The following is a 21,144-nucleotide window of genomic DNA, read 5'->3' as shown; positions in this document are numbered from 1 at the left end:
TTTCAGAAACACACCAAGAGAGATCTCAGCCTCCTGCTCTGCCCCCAGTGACATCTGCCACACTGCCAGACCCATGTGACCTAAGAGGCAAACACTGGGATGAATTGCTTTTGTTTTGGAGGTCACTGGCTTTTCTCTGTCCGCCTCCTGCACCCCATAGCACAGATACAAAACAGTCCAGGCAAAAGCATCTCAGCAACATACAAACAAATCAATTTGATCCTGCTTCTCTAAACATTTCTTTTTGATACTTTGCCATGCTGAAAATAATTGCCATTTAATTTTTCTGTTGGAAGATGTTTTAGTTGTATGGCAATTTGCACATACAATTGAAGGTGAACAACAGCATTTTTTGTGAAAATGAAAATTATCCAAACAGGTCTTTATTTTACTGATCTTTTTTTAACACCTGTCAGAGACGGTTTAGAAATTCTATAAATGAAAAGCTAAAACCACTAATGTTGAAGGTCCAGAGAGAGCTAAATGTAGAGACTCTGAGAAGAGAAGACACTGAGTAAGATCATATTATATCCCATATATACCTAGACCACACAACGAGCATTCACGTCTCACTTTTCAGCTCATTCTTTTTGTCTCTCTCTCTTTTTTTTGATCCAAGAGGGCATTACCCTGTCTGAACTCCCCCTAAATCCTTGTGGTCACACCTCTTATTAAAGAGGGTTTTGTCCCACGCCCTTCACCCCCCTTCCCTGCTCTTGGTATTCAGCCCAGGTCAGCAGATTTCAGCCCAGCCCACCGTGGCTCCCCTTTTTAATTTGCACCTGTTGCGCAGTTGTCTGGGAGGCAAGCGCCGAACCATACAGTCAAACAAAGATCATATTATGAGCAGATATGCACAGCCTAATCTCCATGTATCCAAAAGTGAAGGGTGAAAAAAAAACAGAGAGTTTGTATTTTGTATTCTTTTCCTTGGGAATGTGAAGAAATGGTATGCCATTAGGATGTAAAGGTTTATGGTTGGAAACTAGCGAGGGTAAGCCAAATATTATCATCACAAAACAAGCAATTGACAAGTAAATGCGTCACTTTAGCCACTTCCCACTCACTCTTGGAGTTGGCAGTTGCCTCTAGAGATAAGGTGCATGAGAGCTTGTCGAAATCTTGCTTTATTAGGCATACACAGAACTCAAAATGAACCTTAAAATTGTTCTCCTTTTTTCCACCCTCAGGGCTCTCTTTGCTGTGTCTAGTTCCCATGATGTCATGTCTTTTTACGTTCTCCCTTTTTTTGTTGTTATTCCATCACCCTCCCTCTTTCTTCTTTCAGCATATCCCAGTTTTCTCATGCACCTATCAGAGCATTCCGACACACCAAAGCAATGCATTTTATAGTTTACCATGCATGCCCCTGTATTAAGGCTAAATGAGGTTTATGTTATCAAGTTAGGAGATGTAATATTTACAAGCCTTCCATTTTGGCTTGGTCCCTTGGGTGTCTGGGCTGAGTGAAAAAGCCTCCCAACCTCTCAGCCATGGAATGTGACTTTGAGCCATGCCACTAGAGTTATGGGTGGCTGTTGTTTTTGAAACCTAACAGCTCGGCTTTGTTTGTGTCTTGTAGTGCTGAACTATGAGAATGTGGTAGAGACGGGCTCGGAGACAGATGAGGATGATAGGCCACTGGTCTCGGAGGAGAATGGGCGGGCCAATGGGCAGGAGGAGGCTGGCAGCCCAGCTGGTGTGCCCACCCTGGAGGCCTCACCCAGGGTCGGACACGCCCTGCTGTCCTACCGGGGACAAGAGAGGTCAGAGGGCAGGGACAGCCGACAGAACCACCATGCCTGGTGTCTTGGGGACAGTACACATGGCCACCTTAATGGCACTGGTAGGTGACCACAAAAGTTTAAACTTGTATTATACAATTGTGTGGTTCTAAAATAGCTATTTAATTGTTCCATGAAGAACCATCAACCACTAAAGAACCACTTTATGTAGTGGAGGGTTTGTACTTTCAAAAAACATTTGAGAAGTGTTCTACATTGAACCACTTGGCTCTACCAAAAAGTATTTTCAAAAAGGTTTAAAGTTAAAGCTGTTTGAAGAACCATTTCAGCAGCACAATGAGGAACTTTTCTGTTGGGTCTTTGACAAACCTTTTTGGATTTTTTTGAGGAACATCTAAAAAAAAATTCTGTGTAAATGGCACTATTAAGAACTGTGTGTTTCTTGGAGATAATGCCCTTGCGTAGTGAAGTGTTAATCATCTGACATTCTCATATTACCTTCTTAAGCCATATCTCTTGTTCTGCATTAAACAAAAGCAATCAGCACCTGCTGATTCATAAGACCAAATTAGTGTTTTACAGGAGGTCATACTGTCTCGTTGTTTTAGCTTGACAGGCATGTTCTGTCTGGCAATACTCCCTGAAATTTTCTCATCTTCTCTTTTGTTGGTTTCGGCCCTGTGAGTGGCAGTAAACCTGTTTATTTTTCTTCAGGAAAATCAGATAGATCCCATAATAATGATCCCCCAGTGTATGGAATGGAGAATATATCACAGTATTTATTTTCAATTTATGAATCTCTGCAATACTGACTTAGCTCCCCACTTGGAACTATGAACACACCTATCAATGCCCGTGTTTGAACCTTACAGCTCCTGTTCTTGCTTTTCAGACTTTTTCTCTTGCTCTTCTGCTCCAGTGACAGGATAACTAGTGTCACCAAGGCCACAAAGACAAATACATTTAATTAGGAGCCAAACAGGATCGTTAAGAGGAAGCCAGGCCCTTGCAAGACTCATTAACAGCCCTAAATGAAATTTGGAGTTTTATGATGGCCATTTGCATGCATAATAGCCCTAGCATTCTAGGGTTTTTTGACAGATACAGAGTGCAGTGAGAAGTCATGTGAGACACCCTGTGTAAAAAACGGACCAGCGTTGCCTATTCGTCTCCACTAATGACCTAGAGGCATGTGCTGCTGAATTTGGAAATACAGCTGAGTTACAAAAATTGAATGCAGTCTAAAGTGCAAATGTAAATGAATAGAGCATTAACGTAGAGAGTGTAGAGATGTTATCATTATCATAATCACAGAAAAGCGGTACAAGAAATCAACAACAGATTAGCACATCTGCTGCACTTAGTTTCCTAGACTACCAATTTAGTATAAGATCTTTAATGTGGTTGGAAGTATTGGAGTGTTGAATTTATCATCCCAGTTTCCCATCATCAACACTGAGGGAAAATATGAAACCTGTACCACCCAGATGGCTTCGACTTCGAGCTGCTGCTATTTGCCAGTACAAACAACACCTCTGGGTTACTGTGAAAGACGCTCACCACTTGGTTGTGAGAGGGGGGGCAGACTTGTTACTATTTCATTGAAACTGTATGAATCAAAGTATTGTAGCTAGAGCCTCAAATCATTATCACTTATAACATCACACACAGAAGCAGAGGTGGGGACTTGAAGGTAGTGAAAAGGAGAAGTAGAGCTGAAGTGTGGCAGGTTTGGCTCAAATCGAGAACACATATAAGGTTGAAACAGAAGAACCACAAACAGAAGTGAAATGCTTATTACATTATCACCTCCATCTTGTCTCTCACTCTCTTGAGGAAAAAAGAGATGAAAAACACAATAAGCCTCCATTTTATGTCCATGTAGTGTACAGAGTCTAAGTATGGTGACTGAAAATAGAATGATACTTGAGTGCTAGATCCTACAGCAGTGGTACAGGGTGGGACTTATGTGGTTTTGTCCTCTCCTTCCTCACTCTGAGACATCAGCCCACAAAAAGCCTTATGTTAGAGAATGGCACTAATTGTAAAATGTCTGGCAATGATTCCCCTCCCAGTGCTTACTGTCAGAGAAACCACATGCTCTTTCATTTGTTTTCACTGTTTAGCATCACTATTTCATTTCATCTGTGTAGTATGTAGGAAAAATCCAGTTTGGTAACTATAGTACATCAGTGTTCAGAGATAAAAGCTGGTAACTAGTTTCAAAAAAACATCCTTTTAATGATCATTTACTTGTTTGTAATATTACACAATACATTTTTTTCTCTTACTGCTGCTGCTTATACTGCTTCTTCTACCAAAGCTTTTTATGTATGTTTTTCTTTGACTGAAAAATCAATAATTATGGTAGTTTAACTGAAGTAAATAGTCCATAACACTTTTTTAAATTTGGGGGAAATTTCAACAATATCCATCCCAATTTCATGTCACAGTCTTATATTTTTATCACCACCATAGGTACTCAGACCTTTCTTTTTCTTTCTTTTGACAGATAGATAGATAGATAGATAGATAGATAGATAGATAGATAGAATAACATCAGTAACGTCAGCAGCATCAATACAACAGTACAACACCTTGTAAAGCCAACATCAAGTTCCTATTATTCAATAGTCTGTGGGGACAAAAGAATGTTTGAATCTGCTTGGTCTGTACTTTGGAAGTCTATGTCTCCTACCAGAAAGCATTAACTAAAAACTGTGTGGAGCACATGATAGGGGTTTTCTGCAATTTTACTGTAAGTAAAGTTCGTAGTGTTCATGTGGCAAAGCAGATGGTTCCAGGCTAAATAACACACATTTTGGTCCAACATTCATTGAATCGTGAGCCTATACTGGACAGAAAGGTTTCTGTACTAGACGGCACTCTCTATTGTCTCCTTTGCTCTACAGCATTTAAGCATAATCTGCCTGTCCATGCCAAAGAAATGGAGCTTCTGGAGTTGAGTTATTTGAAACTGTAATTCATTATTTACTTATTTTATATATTACTCAATGAAATAAACTCTTTTTCAGTTGTTGTTTTTTTTTTTTTTTTTTTTTTACAGTAGTTATGTATTATGTGTGTATTGCATAAAAAGATCCTATTATACTGTGCCACCAAGCTCGTTTTAAGAAAATAACTAATTTACTGTGACATATGACATTAGCTGCTAAATTGATTTTTAATAAATTAATTGGATAATTTTGTTTATATTGCCCATCATAAGAATAATGCTTAGAACTCATATTGGTATGTTTCAGATCGTATCCTGTGACTTGACTGAGTCATATAAGGACTATTAAAGCTGCTGAAGCACCAGGGGTTCCTGTTTGAGGTTCTGTGCTCATGAGGAAGGAAGTTTTGAAAAATTTTGAAAAGGGACCTGCTCCACAGGAGAGGAGGGATATGCCCCCCCACCCCCCACCCCCAAACCCCCAAACACACACACACACACACACACACTACTCCCTTTTTATAGTGATGGGGGTGGTGATGATGGGGGCGGGGTGCAGAGTATATCCCTCTTTTGAAGAGGAAGCTTATGATACTTGTGACTCTTGTTGAGGAGTCACATGAGAAGGCCCAGGAGGAATAAACACAATAGGCGCAGTATATGTACAACCCACTGGTCTGCCTATCCCTCATTATCTGGAAAATACCTTCATATTATGAGCCACAATAAATGGAAAACGGATCTTGTTAGCTGTCAGGGAGCCCTAGCCATAGAGCATTCCAATTGACTTAGCCTCAAGTGCTGTGCTGCAGTCATACTTCAATTTATTGAAAACTGTGTTAGGCACAGTTGGAGTGTTGATTTAATGCCTCTCTCCTCTCTTTCACAGATGAAAGGAAGGTTGAATATGAACCCTTGGGGCCTGAAGGGTCTCTTCATACTGTGGGAAATGGTACAGGTGAGCTGGTCTCACTCAGCCCTGTGTGAAAGAACCCCCACTACCTTCATAAAATTAACAGCAGCAGTGTGGAATAGAGAAACATGACCATTCAGCAAACAAATGATGCACATTTTTCAGGAGATTTATCTAATAACCATGTGAGATATGGTGCTTTGCAATGTATCAAAGTGAGAAGGAAAGAAAAACATTTATAATCTGAACAGCAGTGAAGTGCAAGTAGCATTTTGCTGCAATATTGAGTTTTGACCAAAATTGTATTTGTTTGGTTCATGTGCTTTTAGGGTATTTGCAAGACAATAATTTGTTTTGCGGTACTTTCTATATAGAGGCATTTTTATAGAAGCAAACATACATATAAACTAAAACTTAAATGTTGGTGAGATATGTTTTCAAATTCTTTGACAAGCTCATGAAATATATGCAGAGGAGTATGTATCAGATTTGATTTGATAAATGATCTGCTTTTTTATATTCATGTTAGGCAGTGTTATATGACTCCTAATCACATTTACTGTTTTAACAACATTAAGAAAAATCTGAAAGTAAGGTTAGAATCTAATTTGGTCCTGATCAAATTATCACCTGCAATAGAAATGTGAGTGAAATGTTTACAAGTTCTTTTTTTCCATAATCCAAGCTGCTCATTTAACAGTGTACATCATTTATTTGTGACACTATCTCTATTATCTCATTTTACTTTGTAGAAACCATTACACAGTATCACTAACGGTAACTTCAATGTCTACTTCCCTTTCAAGTGTGCCTTAACGATTTACTCTGTGATGCTCACCAAATTTACACTGGCTTATTTTTCTTTGGACCATGTAAATATCTTTCCATATGGGGGGTGGTGGAAACTAATTTATCAGTTTTTGACACTTTATTCCGTGTTTTTCTTCTGTTCAGTCAAGGGACTTGAAGGTGTCTCAGAACTGGATGAGTACTTCATAAAACGTAAACTGGGGGACAGTGACGGCCATCCAGCCACCATTGCTGAGTATTTGCAACGCGGGGACACAGCCATCATTTACCCAGAAGCACCAGAGGAAGTGACACGATTGGGCACACCTGAAGCCATTGGTCAAGATGAAAATGAGAATGGTAAGAGCTGTTGGAAAGACAACAGGAAGTAGACATTAGTGTCAGGTGGGAAACATGTTTGCAAGTGTATGCACAAAGGTGGAATCTAGAGCTGATAGACTCTGTAGATGTCTGCAGTACTTCCACAAGTCATTCTATATGCCAGTTAGTAAAGTTGTCTGTTGTCTGTTATCATTTGACATAAGGTTGAGGCCAGATAACTAAAACTCAACATTGTTGATGAATCTTTAAACTCTCCTCACACCAGATTTCTATCACTGTAATAAAGTTGTTCACACTCGTTTTTCTAAAAGCAGTAGCACTGTTGTGTTTTTATTACTTGAAATTGAGTGTGTGAATGAAATAAATAGTCCCTCTGCCGGAAATACTCCCTGGGGAAATTCTTGCTTTCCACTGTGAATTATTAGGGCAGGTTTAACTAAAAATTCATATTTAAAAATCAAGGGATTTTGATTATATGTCATGAAATCTTTAGTACCACATGATTTGCAAGGTGGTTTGATGCAATGTAAAATGTGGGTAAATTGTAGTAAACAGGCCACACATTCAAAATCACTGGTATGGTCTTTCAACATCCCAATTAAATACATTATTAATATTTCATCCATAGCTGCTCCCTGTATCATTTGTGAAATAAGGACTGTATAAGGACCTAAAAGGTCTTGAGCAGCAAGTTGACACAAGCTGTTGTCATCTTACAGCAAGACAGTCCTGGATTCGAATCTCAGCCCTGTGCTTTTCTGTATGAATTTTGCACATTTTCCCTGTGTTTGCATGGGTTTCCTTCCACAGTCCAAAAATATGCAGGTTAGATGAACTGAAGACTCTAAATTGCCTATGGGTGAGAGTTTGGCTGATGTGTCTTAGCCCTGTGATGGACATATAGGCTCCAGCACCCTAGGACACTAAATAATTTGTCCAGGTGTAGGAAATGTATGGTCAACATGTTGTAGTTTTAATTCTTGTGTGTGCTTCTCTTTGTAAGCCTCACAGGAAGACATAACCCTAAGGTTTAGAGGTGCAGTAAAGCATACTCTGCTTTTTCCTGTTACACTCCTGGTTGAGTTTTTCAGCCATTAGACTCCATTAGCTGACCCCAGACCTCTCCTCCTCTTCCTGTGCAGACCTGCCACCTGGTACTCCAGATGATTTTGCCCAGCTCCTGACCTGCCCTTACTGTGACCGGGGCTACAAGCGCCTCACATCACTGAAGGAACACATTAAGTACCGCCATGAGAAGAACGAAGAGAGTTTCCCCTGCCCACTGTGCTCAGAGACCTTTACTCATCGTACACAGCTGGAGCGCCATATGGCCACACACAAGCAAGGAAGAGATCAGGTGAGAAATGGGATGAATTGCTGGTTAGTGTCATTCCTCTTAATTCCCCCTCTTTTTAACCTCTTCACTTGCTCTGGGTTTTTTTTTTCAACATCTATATCACATACTGGCTGAAACAGGGAGTTCCATTTGAAAGTTTTTTTCTCCTGTTATTTTATTTTCTAATTACAGCTGTTTTAACGGGTTCTTCGTCATTACTCTGTGCACTTCAGCAGAATCATATTCTCTTGAGTGAGTGATTAGACTCATTTCCTGTAGCTGTCATTTTTTCCTGTTTAAGACAAGTTAGTTTTCATTTTTCACTCTTTTAAAAATCCGACCCTGCACTGCTTGTTAGCAGCTGCATTTTGTTGTGCTCCCCAAGCTTCCGCCTACAGTGAGGCATGCGTGGGATGTGCAAGCATATTGACTTCCCCGGGCCATCTGACTTTTTACATCAGCTGTTGCTGGAACTGGAACTGTAAAAGCTTTGATTAGAAATTAGAACTAACAAAGATACTGCTGATATAGGACATTTCCTATTATTTCAAGCAATGCTTTTTCTTCACTGGGAATGTTTCATATTGCTTATTTTATATAAACTTTAATTATAGTGCTCGGAATAAAAATAGTTTTTACATGGCCCAAAAGCACTCTGCATGCCTCTTACCTGCCTTTGTGATCCAAAATTCATATTAGACCATGTAAATAAGCAATGAATCATTCGATTTTCCAATTATACTGTCATTATAATTAGATTTCCTGGGTTAAGCTTGTCAGCTTCAGACCTTAAATCTGCCTGAGCTCACAGTAACAGAAACAGTAATTTGCCTCTACCTCCCTTTACCTGACCCTCTACCACTCCCACACCCACCCTCCACATACAACACACACCCCACCCCCTTATTACTGCCTTAAAAAGCAGCAGATGGTCTTTTCCCCAGTGATTTGGAGTATCATAATCCCCAAATGACTATGAGCGCTTGTTTATTTGTGTATTTCCTCTTAGTTAAATAGTAAAAGGAACACTCAGGAGAGGTCATGTGACTCCCTTAGTGAACCTGAGTGGAGTAAACTGAAAGCCACAGGGCAATAAGCAGAACGATATTGTGCTCCAAGTTATCATATACATTTACATATGGCAATTATGCAGCTGACCTGGCTATTAATACTGTTCCCTCTTTATATTTTAGATGGAACATCTTATATCAAATCGTATTCCTTAATTCACATGTAGATCACAAATTCATAATATACAAAGACAAGGTTTCCGATTTTCTTTTTTGAATTTGCGATTTAACATGCACAGCTCCCACTCTTTAGCATAAAGTTTTAGTTTTGCTTGGGAATGGCTTCTCCCTTTATGAGTGTTTTTGTTTATCTGTACTTATTTGAATTCCAAATGCAGGAAATGCACCTACACAGAACTGTTACCTTTGAACGAAGTCAGCCCACAGTGTTTTCAAAATGTGATAAATTGGTAGTTAGACTGCTTAGATTACAGAATTTACAATAAATTACAGCTTGTGAAGCTGTGTGAAGAGCTTTTGTTGGTGTTGTATCTCCAGTGGTTAGTAAAATTTTATTTAATTATTAAATTCAAATAAATCATTGTTTTTGCCTCATAGATATGACCATGAAATATCCTTCCCTGTCTTCCTAAGTATCTCCTAGTCTTCTTCTATTAGGTAGCAATGATAAGAAATCTTTTCATTTTAATCCCCACAGCCCCAGCTGCTAAATGAGGGTGCCGGAAACCGCAAGTTCAAATGCACTGAGTGTGGAAAAGCTTTCAAATACAAGCATCATTTGAAGGAACATCTCCGCATACACAGTGGTAGGTATTCCTGAGCTTTTACAGAATGCTTTCAACTGACTGTAGATAACTTTGTTTCAAGTCATGAAAAGTAAAATAAAAAATATTCATTTTTTGGCTTCAGCTAATGATTTGTTCCATCTTAGAATAAGTCACTAGACTCATTTAATAAGTGAGCACTGCAGCCACATGAATGAGATCAAAGCCCAGCAAGCTGAGAGCTAAATGGAATAGACATAGATATGTTCAACACTAATGGTGTATAGTTACATGATTGATTTATATTTATATATTCAGGTCACACACTTCTGCTTTAATTCCCTTTAATTACGACAACATTAAAGTTGTGGATAAAATATTGCTAAAGTAGTGAACAAAAAAAAAAAATTATACTGTATTTTGATGTCAAAGCTAAAACAAAAATCAGTCATGCTTTGTGTCAACTTGCAGGTGAGAAGCCATATGAGTGCTCCAACTGTAAGAAGCGATTCTCTCACTCTGGGTCGTACAGTTCCCACATCAGCAGCAAGAAATGTATTGGCCTTATTGCCATCAATGGGCGTATACGGAATGGAAACAACTCTAAGCCTGGATCCTCCCCTAACTCCACCACCTCTTCCCCTGGCAGCCCTGCCGTGGCACAGCTCCGTCATAAATTGGAGAATGGTCGGCCGCTATGCCCACAAGACCAAGGTCCGCTTGACATCAAAGCAGAGCCAATGGACTTTAATGACTACCGGCTACTGATGGCTTCTCAGCATGGATTTGGGGGACCAGGAGCCTATGTGAATGGAGCTGGCCGTGGTGGAAGCCCCCTTGGAATCCATAGCTCCTCTCAGAGCCCCCTGCAGCACCTGGGAGGCATGCTAGGCTACCCAGGGTCTTTTGGGAACAACCTGAGTGAAGTACAGAAGGTCCTTCAGATAGTGGACAACACAGTGTGCAGGCAGAAGTTGGATGGGAACCCAGAGGAAATCTCCAAGCTCAGAGCTTACATGAAGGAGCTGGGAGCGCAGATGGAGGAACAGAAGCTGGCTCTCTCCTCTCAGCGTGCCAGTTTCCCAGTGGTAGGCCACAGCAGCCCCACCAAGAGTATCATTGACTATACGCTTGAGAAAGTCAATGAAGCCAAGAGCCTGATTGATGACTCCAAGAGGCAAGGAGACATCAAAAAGGAGAAACCAAACCACTCCCTGGATCTCAGCAGTGAGGAAAAATCCCATGACAGTCAGGTTCAGTTCATGCCATTCTCCTGTCAGTACTGCAAGGAGACCTTCCCCGGTCCCATTCCACTGCATCAGCATGAGCGCTACCTATGTAAAATGAATGAGGAGATCAAAGCAGTCTTGCAGCCAGCTGAATGTGTTCCTGCCAGCCACAGGGGAGTAATGCCTTCAGATCAACAGGCTGCGCTTTTGTCGAATGCTCTTTCAGAGAGGGGCACCTCCAGCCCACTAAACCCCTTCAAGGACCATGTGTCAGTGCTCAAGGCCTATTTCGCCATGAACACTGAGCCCAACTCAGAGGAACTTCTGAAGATTTCAATCGCTGTGGGTCTTCCTCAAGAATTTGTTAAGGAATGGTTCACCCAATGGAAGACCCAAAACAACCATGGAAGCAATTTGAGAAAAAGGTCACCACCTCCTGACCATGGTGGTTTAGAGGTCAACCACTGCCTGAACCAGTCAGCACTGTCCTTGGCACAGCAGCCAATGTCCTTCACTGCGATAGATATACATGGAGGCTCCACCAATGGTGATGCCTCCCATAGACTTTCAAAGGCCAACCAGTTTACAGTCAACAAGCAAATAGGAGACAAACCACTAGACCCCTTAGACCACTTAAGGAGCAGCACTCCGTCACCCCTCAACCTTTCCTCTACTTCTTCAAAAAATTCTCAGAGTAGCTCTTACACTCCAAACAGCCTAGTTTCTGAGGATGTCCATGGGGATATACCATTGGATTTGTCCCTGCCAAAACATATGCCACACAACAAGGTTATCTGCATGGGAGATAAGCGGCCCAAACCCAATGGTTTCATTATGGAGCACAATGATGAAGCACCAACAAGAGAACAGGGGACGGGGCCTTTGGATTTGGCCAACATCAAGAAGGAGTTCATTGGCTCTGACAGCAACACTGGAGGGAACAGTGGTCATCAGTTAGAGAAGAGTACTAGTCCCATCTTTGGGATCAATCCTTTTACTGGTGGTCCCATGTACACATCCCTGCCACCTCATGGAGCTTTTCCTCCACCCACATTCATGTCTCCAGCACAGGCCAGTATCCCAGGGCTCCGGCCCTACCCAGGGCTGGATCCAATGAGCTTCCTGCCCCATATGGCCTACACTTATGCCTCTGGGGCAGCAACATTTGCTGAAATACAGCAGAGGAGAAAGTATCAACGGAAAACAGGTTTCCAGGTAAGGAAGGACCAATTATTTAGGAACCACTGACCAAAAATATTGAGACCAGTGTAATTACATCAGACTATATCAGTGTTAGATGATTGCAAGTGCTGTTACATAAAGAATGATTCATCTTTTCCATTGTGTTTTGGATGGATTCTCTAAGGATTAGTATTTCTCATGATAATTCTCATGATATTTCAGTTAATGATGTTTACATAGTAGCTGCCTATTTCTGTAACTACATTCCCCACACAAAAGGCTGGTTAAAGGTATTTAAAAGATCCCATATGTTGTCTCCTCAATGAAAGGGACTTAAATAGGTTATGCCCACTAAGCTCTGTCCAGACTTTGGATCATAGGGAAAGCAGAAGTTATTCTGCATGTCTACAGTAGGTGAGAGGTGTGGATTACCAAAAGTATCAAAAAATCTGCTTGTGTTTTACAGGGGGAGCTACTGGATGGCACTGCAGACTATCTGTCAGGCCTGGAGGACCTGACAGACAGCGACTCACTCCTCTCCAGGAAGAAGATTAAGAAGACTGAAAGTGGTATGTACGCGTGTGACTTGTGCGACAAAACATTCCAGAAGACCAGTTCCCTCCTAAGACACAAATATGAGCACACAGGTATATAATATTTGGACACTTCTTTTTTACCCCACCCCCTATGCTTTTGTGCCCTCTTCCCCTTCATATTTTATGTCTTTAAGATCTTTTTTTTCCATTCTTCCCTTTAGCCTTTTTGTCACCTAGCTCCCCACTTGTAGTTCTTAAGCTTTTTTTTTTTTTTTTTTTTTTTAATTTCTCTCTTCCGTTTCCTGTTTTTGTTTTCTATATTCCAAATCATGGCCTTTAACATGTTCCTTTCTTTTCAGCAGGGGGTAGGGATCTTCTAATACATAAAGAATTACATAAACATTCAGTGCCCCAAACATAAACAACATTTTCTATGGCATTCCATTCATATTCTGTGTGTGTGTGTGTGTGTGTGTGTGTGTGTGTGTGTGTGTGTGTGTGTGTGTGTGTGTGTATTAGGAGGCAGAGAGAGTGAGAAAGAGAGAGAAAGCTTGTTTGTTTGCATGTGTGTGTGTTTATGCATAGTTTGAGTGTCATGGGGGAAAAAGGAAGTTAAAAATGATAACCATCTACTTCGAAGATACAAAGATGGTACCGTTTCTGTTCCATTTCTTAAGTCAAACTGATTATAACATACACAGACTAATAACCATTTTACAGTGAAACTATCATCTAGCCTTAACACTTACTGTACATGCACTGAAAGCATAAACAAAGTGCAGTATATACAGCGAGCATTAGACTTCAAATGATCCAGGTTCAACATTAACCCAAGCACAACATTTTCACATTATTACATGGCATGATAAAAAAAAAAAGTTTAATAAAAAGAGCCTCAAAAACTGTTTTGAATTAATGTAATGTAGATAATTAGGTCCTGAGTTCCCAAATAATGCAGGCAGCAGCTATTTTCATTTTAGCATTATTTCTCTGCAGGTTTTCAAACATGGTATAGGCCCTTGCATCTATTTCATGTCTAAATGGTTGCTGGTTACTTTAAGCAATGCCGATGCACTTACACAATGGACTCTTGCTCACTCATTCTGACGTAATTATCACAATTCCAAGTGCCTAGGACACTTGCTTGTGTGGCTTTTTTTTTAAATTTCCTCAAAAGATGTGACCTATTCTACCTCTCTTTCACTGAGTTGCATCATCCTTCGCTCATATCCCCCCGTCACTCAGAGCAGGAATGCTCGGCGAGGAATCCGCCGTCTTGTTTATTTTTGCCCCACCATGGGGGTGTGTGTGTGGGGGGGGACACTTTAAGTATGCCAACTATGGAAGATGTTACAGGCATTCCAGGGCTATTTGTGGCTAAGATTTGCCGGCATGTGTGTGTGTGTTTGTGTGACTGTGAATGTGGGGAGGTGCGCATGTGTGTATGCACATACTGGTGCGTGGTTGTCTGCATGTGTGTGAGTATTGGCATTCGCAGGATGGAAGGCGTTTGTGCATGTGTGCGTGGGATGTTCACTTTGGATGGCTGTCAGCATGCAGGCCTATTGGTTTGGCATAAGAGAGACCCATCCTGTTAGATAGAAGTCAGATGGAATAAATTTCCGGTAGTACTGAGTAGTAGTAAATCCAGCAGGCAGTATGTATGTTTATGACTGTAAACTGTGTGTGTGTGTGTGTGTGTGTGTGTGTGTGTGTGTGTGTGTGTTTGATTGTCTGTCTGTATTAGAGTGCTGTTTGCTTATCTATGCTTGAGTGTGACTACATGAGGAAAGGAGGAAAGTGGGGTGATGTTACGGGTGTGAAGTTCCTCCCACAAATACACTCGCCATGCTGTCATGCAAAGGATGGCTAATCCTAGTCAGTTTTAATCTGGTCTATGATGTCATGAAAACACACTCCATCAGCCAGGCTAGGTTTCACCTTGCGCGGTGCTCTAGGCATTTGATCTCTCTGCCTTAACTTGCCACAGTCACAGACGACCACATAAAGTAATGAGGTTTCTTATTTCCTAGCACTCTCCACCTAAGCAGCAGCTGAAATTAGCTCAAAGATTTTCATAAGTTGGCAAACATAGTTCTTAAGAATGGACTTGCTTTAAATGCAAACAAATGAATCTTAGTGATTCAAAGGGGTATACATGTTTCACAATGTTGTTGTCTTTTCCTTGCTTGCTTGTCAACTTCCCTTCCAAATTGCTGGAGGACTAACAATGTTGAAAACCTAAATATAGTGCCATAATGAAAGTTAAGGCAGCAACTGTAGTTGTCCACTTGCACTATTTACTCACCATACTATAATGTCATTGTCCATTAAGTACATGCTGGGTGCAGACTCACTTCAGTGATATTACATGAATTCAAAATGTCCTCCCTCAGAATAACTATAAAGCATTTGACTTGTGAAGAATCTTTCTTTCTGTTTGTATTTGGTCTCTAGTGAAAACAACTCATTGTAATTCTCCTTGCGTCTTATGTCTCCCCAAGGCAAGCGACCACACCAGTGCCAGATCTGTAAGAAGGCCTTCAAACATAAGCACCATCTCATTGAGCACTCACGCCTGCACTCCGGCGAGAAGCCCTACCAGTGTGATAAGTGTGGCAAGCGCTTCTCCCATTCAGGCTCCTACTCCCAACACATGAACCACCGCTACTCCTACTGCAAGAGGGAGGCTGAGGAGAGGGAGGCTGCAGAGAGGGAGGCCCGGGACAAGAGCGCCTTGGAGCCCACTGAGCTACTGATGAGGAGGGCCTACTTGCAGGGACTGGGGCCTCTGAGCTACTCAGACACCGAGGACCAGCAAGAGGACGGGGGTGGCACTATCCTGAGGGATGGTACAGAAGTAAGCATGAGAGGACAGGAGAGGGATGTGGATGAGCCATATGAGGAGGTGACAGACCGACGGGAAGCAAGTTTCAGGGAAGGAGAGGAGGAGGAAGAGGACGAGGGCGACAGCAGAAGCCTGGGTACGCAGATGGACTCGACGAGGGATGACGATGAGGGCAAGGATACAACACATTCAATGGATGAGAGTTCAAGAGAAGGGAAAACAGACGGCAAGTCAGACCAGGAGGAAGCAGACTGATTCAGAATAGTACAGCTGAGGAAAAAGAAAGCTTTCAGCCAATATTTGTCATGTTGGTTTGTTTCATTTTTCCTTTTTCATTTTCGTGAAACTTGCTTGGTTTCAGAAACACAAGGCAGAGGCTTGATCTTATAGGAGAGCTCTGGCTTTTTTTCTGAAGGTTGTGAAGATGGACTACAAATTGTGGTGACTGCCAAGATCAGAGTTGTGATAACAAGCTGGGTGGGATTGTTTAAAAAATTACATTATGCAAAAATAAGTAATAATGATTATCATTACAATTAAATGAAATGAAGCTGTTTTAATGTACAGTATTATAAAGGCCTAAAAGCTGTGTGGTGCTATAATGTTGTTAACCTTTCTGTGTCCCATTGTGTTCATATCCTAAACTGGGAAATTGCACTCTGCCCCCTTAATCACTACAAAAAGACTTAAAAAAACAAACAAACAAACAAACAGAGAGAGAGAGAGAGAGAGAGAGAGAGAGAGAGAGAGAGGGAGAGAGAGAGAGAGAGAGAGAGAGAGAGAGAATAGCCTATGGATATTTATACTGGACTTGATGTCTCAGTAGCAGTCCATCAATGTTGTATTTTGTCTGCCACTTACTGTGATGTCCCTGGTTTTCATCCTCTTTTTACAAGGCAAACTAACCACACAATTTTGGGCCTCACAATTTCTTTATGTGAAGGAACTTTAAACCTGTGTGATTTTAACATGTTGATGTGAGTCTTAAAAGTGGACTTGACAGTGAAAATGGGAAAGGGAGAATAATGAAATATGAAGGGCTCCATGAGAGACAGAGTTTGTTTTATTTTCTCAAGAGAAAGCCTTATATGCAAACCTTTTCACCTGTGCGTTTCTGCAAGTGCCATCCTTGTACAGTGTAAATCAGAGTTGACCTGTGTTATCTTTGCTCTGGCTTCAGTATTAAATGAATATTTCACCTTGTTTTGAAGTACCAACGTCAGTATTAGCATAGATAGCAGTTTGTTAGTTTACATATGATTGTGCAATTTTCTGTATTTTTCCATGACCTTTTGTCAGTATTACCTTTTTGTTCTTGTTGATTCTTCCTGCATAAATTGCATTTTGTTTTTATTTTAAAACATTTTATTTATGACTCATTTTCTATTTCCTAATTTTATTTATTTCATACTGTAGTGTACAGTATTATAGTTCCTCAACAAATAGATATATTTTAGTAAAAAGGATCCTGTCACTGACTATTGGAACAAAATATGAATAGAGTACATATATGGTATTTGGAAATTTTGATTTTTTTTTTTTATTTCCTTTCAACTACTGGAAATTCTAAATTTGGGGAACTTTTGATACAACATTGTGAAAACACTGTATTTTTGAGAGTAAAAAAAATCCACTTTATTCATCCCACTGAAGAGGTGAAGAGGGACTGTTGATGATGAAATTCCTGAAATGTCTGAAGTATTATTGAATTTTTAATTTCTCTTTGAAATGACCATGCTCGAATAAATGTAGCCAAAATAAATTTTAATAAAGCTGTGTTATTCTTCCTGTTCTTCTTCTGCTATACCTCCAAGTCATTAACTGGTCTAACAATCATATACATCAGGAGATCATGCACCGCTGCTGTTTGCCCCTTCATGTTACTGTCAGAGTACTCTTCAGTGAGATTGTCACTGAATTAGCACACATCATCAGTGAAACATGTTTGTTAACACTGAGGTCTGTCAGCATAGATGATTGTAATAGGGATAACTAATTTTAGATTATAGCACTTATACGTGGTATAACAAAAGTGCTTTACAGGGAAAACTTAACACATTGAATTCTGTATCATGTACATCAGTCTACAATAGGCTGAAATTTATTGTGCTGCTACTGCAGTAGTCATCAGTTAAGGGTTTATGCTGAACTGAAACCATCACACTTCCACTAGGTATTTTCCAGGAGACTAAGTTATGTATACTATAATAAGAAAGCCATACTTCTGTTTCTCCTGCCAGACAATAATACTGTAACAGATTCAGAAATAAACACATGATTCTTACAGAATTCATTTTTACAAGCTCATGCTTAAATCAGGGAAAACTTAATTAAAACAATACCTCTGTGTTTCACAAGGCCCACTGTATAATCTCACATCTCAGTCATACTATTAATAACTTTTTTTTTTACACTTATGTGATTGTTTGTGCTTAATTTTTACTTTCTGATGTGGATTTTACTTGATGTGCTTGATTTCTTGGAACCAGTGTGATATACTTTATAGAATTACTTCAGGCTCTTTGAAGTTGAAAACGACTGGCTTGAGCTAACTGCCATGAACAGCAGACAGACAGAGTGGCCATGAACTGTTTGCACTGGATCTCAGAAGAATTATCCATAACCTTACTAATTAAACTCGCATAATGAATGCAAATAAAGGCAGGTGAAAAGTTCACAGTAGGTACTACACACACACACACACACACTCACGCACGTACACACACACACATACACACACACACACACACTACATAATATGTTGTGCATTTTACTTAAACCTCACAGTCATAAAATTACTATAATAGTATAATCACTATAATATCAAAATGACTACATATTACCACAATAATCCTACAGTTTATCTACCTTATTTTATGGTTTGGAGTTATTTTTTTATTTATTTTTTTAAAATTCTATATGTGTATATAGATAGATAGATAGATAGATAGATAGATAGATAGATAGATAATATATTATCTATAAATTATATAAATTCCACACACACACACACACACACACACACACACACACACACACACACACACATATATAAGAAGAAGAAGGAACACGCGAAGAAGAAGAAGAAGAAGAAGAAGAAGAAGAAGAAGAAGAAGAAGAAGAAGAAGAAGGAACACGCGAAAAAGAAGAATGTAGACGATATGAAGTCGTCAGTGCAAGTCAACATAGTCAAACAGCACATGTAACAATTTTCATTCACTCAGGACAAGCTGGCGAGGACACAACGCGAGGGGCGGTTCCATAAGTGACGCGATTACGTTAAATGTGACGTCGCCCAACCCGTTCATTACTGGACAAATGCAGGAAGAGGTAAGTGTGTTGTACTTTGATTCACCTTCCACGTGCACGAAGACAGTGTTTCATGTCGCCGCATGTATAGAGGTATTCGTAAACAATAAATATCAGGGCGGTTGTTTGGTCCCTAAGCCTCTAAGTAGTCCCATCATGTAGTTTAAGTCAAATTGATAATAGGAAGTGGAATTACGGAGGATGTGCTCCTCTACTATCACTAAACGGGGTTGTAGCGTCCTTTGTACAGAATAGACTATCCCATACAGAGAAAATGACAACTGCTGTGCAAGCAGTCACATTTACTGATACACATATTTTTGTTTGTGAGCAGGCAGACTTTTCATTATGGATTTGGCTGCATGGTTAGTGCTATCCCTGCCTGTAACAGCGTCAAAAATTCACTGTGAAAAAGCATAGTAGGTACCATTTCTTTTCCTGTAGGAACAGGAAGTAGAAATGTAGAATTTTTTTTTTTTTTTTTTTTTTTTTTTTTGATATGTATAACAAAGTAAATGTCTTGAAATGTACTCGCACGCACAAACAAGATACCAAATTATGCAAAAAAGGGTACAGCTCTATATGAGGAAGGTTTATGTTGCATAGATAATACTGCGTTATGAGAGAATGTCTATGGTATATCCTGTGAAAGCTCAGAATTGCTTTAGCACTTTTGGACCTTTTCATTTTCCAGGCTATTGTACAAATCACAGCCCTCTCCCCATCCATGCATGAGAGATTAGCACATGTCTATGTGTCTGTAATTATAGCTGCAGTCTCTTTCAGTGGATCCTTAAATGATTAGCTTTCACATAAAGCCTGTGCTTGTGAAGTACAAGGGCACGACTCCCTCAATTAAAAGAAGGAAAGTCACTTCTCACTCATTTCACTGCTTTGAAACCTTAATCCGTGGAAAATGTGAGCTTCCTCCCCTTTTCTAATATGAGATCAAAGGAGTTATGAATAGCATTACACGTTCCTTGGCCGATGTGCGAAGCTGCTTAAATTTGCATTGTCAAAGTGAAAGGCTTCCATGAGAACACTGAATTAAAAGGTTTTTAGGACACAATATTAGTCAGTGATTTTTTTCTCTGGTTGAGCTCTGATACTCATGTAATCACACCAGTGTTGTGTCAGTCTAGTTATTTTGGAATATCTAATGCATAGCAGCAATGTGGCAAATAAAAAAACCCTCAGATGTTCAAAGGTATATAACCTTTTTTACGTATATTTTTCAGTAATAAGTAATTGATTTCTTGCAAGTTTCTTGACACTCATGAGTTTTCATCCAAGGGGGGGAATGACATCTTTTATCAACCTATTTTCCTAAACATATTCTGTTCCACCTGTATGTGTTCGTGCCATATTGCACATACACACACCTTGTTAGAGGCATGTACACAGAAACTCAGAATGGCTTTAAGGACCAAAAGGGAGGTATCGTAGTCTGGCACAAATGCGTCAGTGGTCTATGTTTGTCGGTGGTCACCAAAATCCTATCCCACCCTGGACTTGCTGTGGCCTAGGGCAGTGGTTCCCAAACCAGTCCTCAAGGCCCCTCTGTCCTGCAGGTTTTTGTTCCAGCTCTACTCTTGCACACCTGACCGAATTAAGGCCCATGCGCCTTCATGCATGCCCTCTTCAGGTAGATCTGTTTCAGCCTGTCAGCATGCAGCTCTTAAATGGAACAGAACCGTACAATGCGTTTGCATTGCACCAGTTTGTAGTGGAATCATTGTGACAGAGATGTCACCAGATTGCTGGCCATGACTCCAGCATTGCTGTAGCTGAATTCAGCTCCCCAGTTTTTTGGTCTGCTGGTCTATGAGCAGCATGCCATCGAGGAGTTCGTAATACTACCCCATGTTGTTTTTGTGTTTTTTTTTTTGGTTTTTTTTTATGTAGTAAGAGAGAAGTAGCTCAGTCGGAGCACATACCTAAAGCAGGGTGCAAACCATCAGTTCAAAAGGCTCTGTTGTGTAAGACAATAAGTTCTTATAGTGTCACAAAAATATGTAACATATTTCATGGGTCAAAACTGAATTTAAATAAACTTAATTTTTGTCTACTTCTTCCTTCCTTGCCTGATGTGCAAAGCTGCTTAAGTTTGCATTGTCAAAGTAAAAGGCTTCCATGAGAACACTGAATTAAAAGGTTATTAGGA

At 40.2% G+C, this 21,144-nt stretch overlaps 2 protein-coding genes across 9 annotated transcripts in view; both read left to right on the top strand.

The window, feature by feature from the left end:
* zeb2a (zinc finger E-box binding homeobox 2a) overlaps positions 1 to 17,463 on the top strand; it is a 57,446-nt gene extending 39,983 nt beyond the window's left edge. For 3 of the 6 annotated variants that reach the window (XM_030081203.1, XM_030081207.1, XM_030081204.1), the window contains exons 3-10: positions 1,583 to 1,846; positions 5,591 to 5,659; positions 6,569 to 6,763; positions 7,888 to 8,102; positions 9,810 to 9,918; positions 10,348 to 12,320; positions 12,754 to 12,934; positions 15,328 to 17,463. In XM_030081203.1, the coding sequence (XP_029937063.1) occupies positions 1,583 to 1,846; positions 5,591 to 5,659; positions 6,569 to 6,763; positions 7,888 to 8,102; positions 9,810 to 9,918; positions 10,348 to 12,320; positions 12,754 to 12,934; positions 15,328 to 15,926 (3,605 nt within the window). In that variant the 3' untranslated portion in view covers positions 15,927 to 17,463. The remainder of the gene's footprint in view (positions 1 to 1,582; positions 1,847 to 5,590; positions 5,660 to 6,568; positions 6,764 to 7,887; positions 8,103 to 9,809; positions 9,919 to 10,347; positions 12,321 to 12,753; positions 12,935 to 15,327) is intronic. The other 3 variants (XM_030081205.1, XM_030081209.1, XM_030081206.1) reach the window with 2 other exon arrangements.
* A 1,357-nt stretch (positions 17,464 to 18,820) lies between these two features.
* The window catches only part of gtdc1 (glycosyltransferase-like domain containing 1), a 123,067-nt gene continuing 120,743 nt past the window's right edge, over positions 18,821 to 21,144 (top strand). The window contains exon 1 of one of the 3 annotated variants that reach the window (XM_030081223.1): positions 18,821 to 19,001. In XM_030081223.1, the coding sequence (XP_029937083.1) occupies positions 18,990 to 19,001 (12 nt within the window). In that variant the 5' untranslated portion in view covers positions 18,821 to 18,989. Of the gene's footprint in view, positions 19,002 to 19,040; positions 19,074 to 21,144 lie in introns of those variants that run through there. The other 2 variants (XM_030081221.1, XM_030081222.1) reach the window with 2 other exon arrangements.

The sequence above is a fragment of the Myripristis murdjan genome, chromosome 21, assembly GCF_902150065.1.
Source record: "Myripristis murdjan chromosome 21, fMyrMur1.1, whole genome shotgun sequence".
NCBI lineage: Eukaryota > Metazoa > Chordata > Actinopteri > Holocentriformes > Holocentridae > Myripristis > Myripristis murdjan.
The sequence above is the reverse complement of the archived record's forward strand: the minus strand, read 5'-3'. Positions and strand labels throughout refer to the sequence as shown.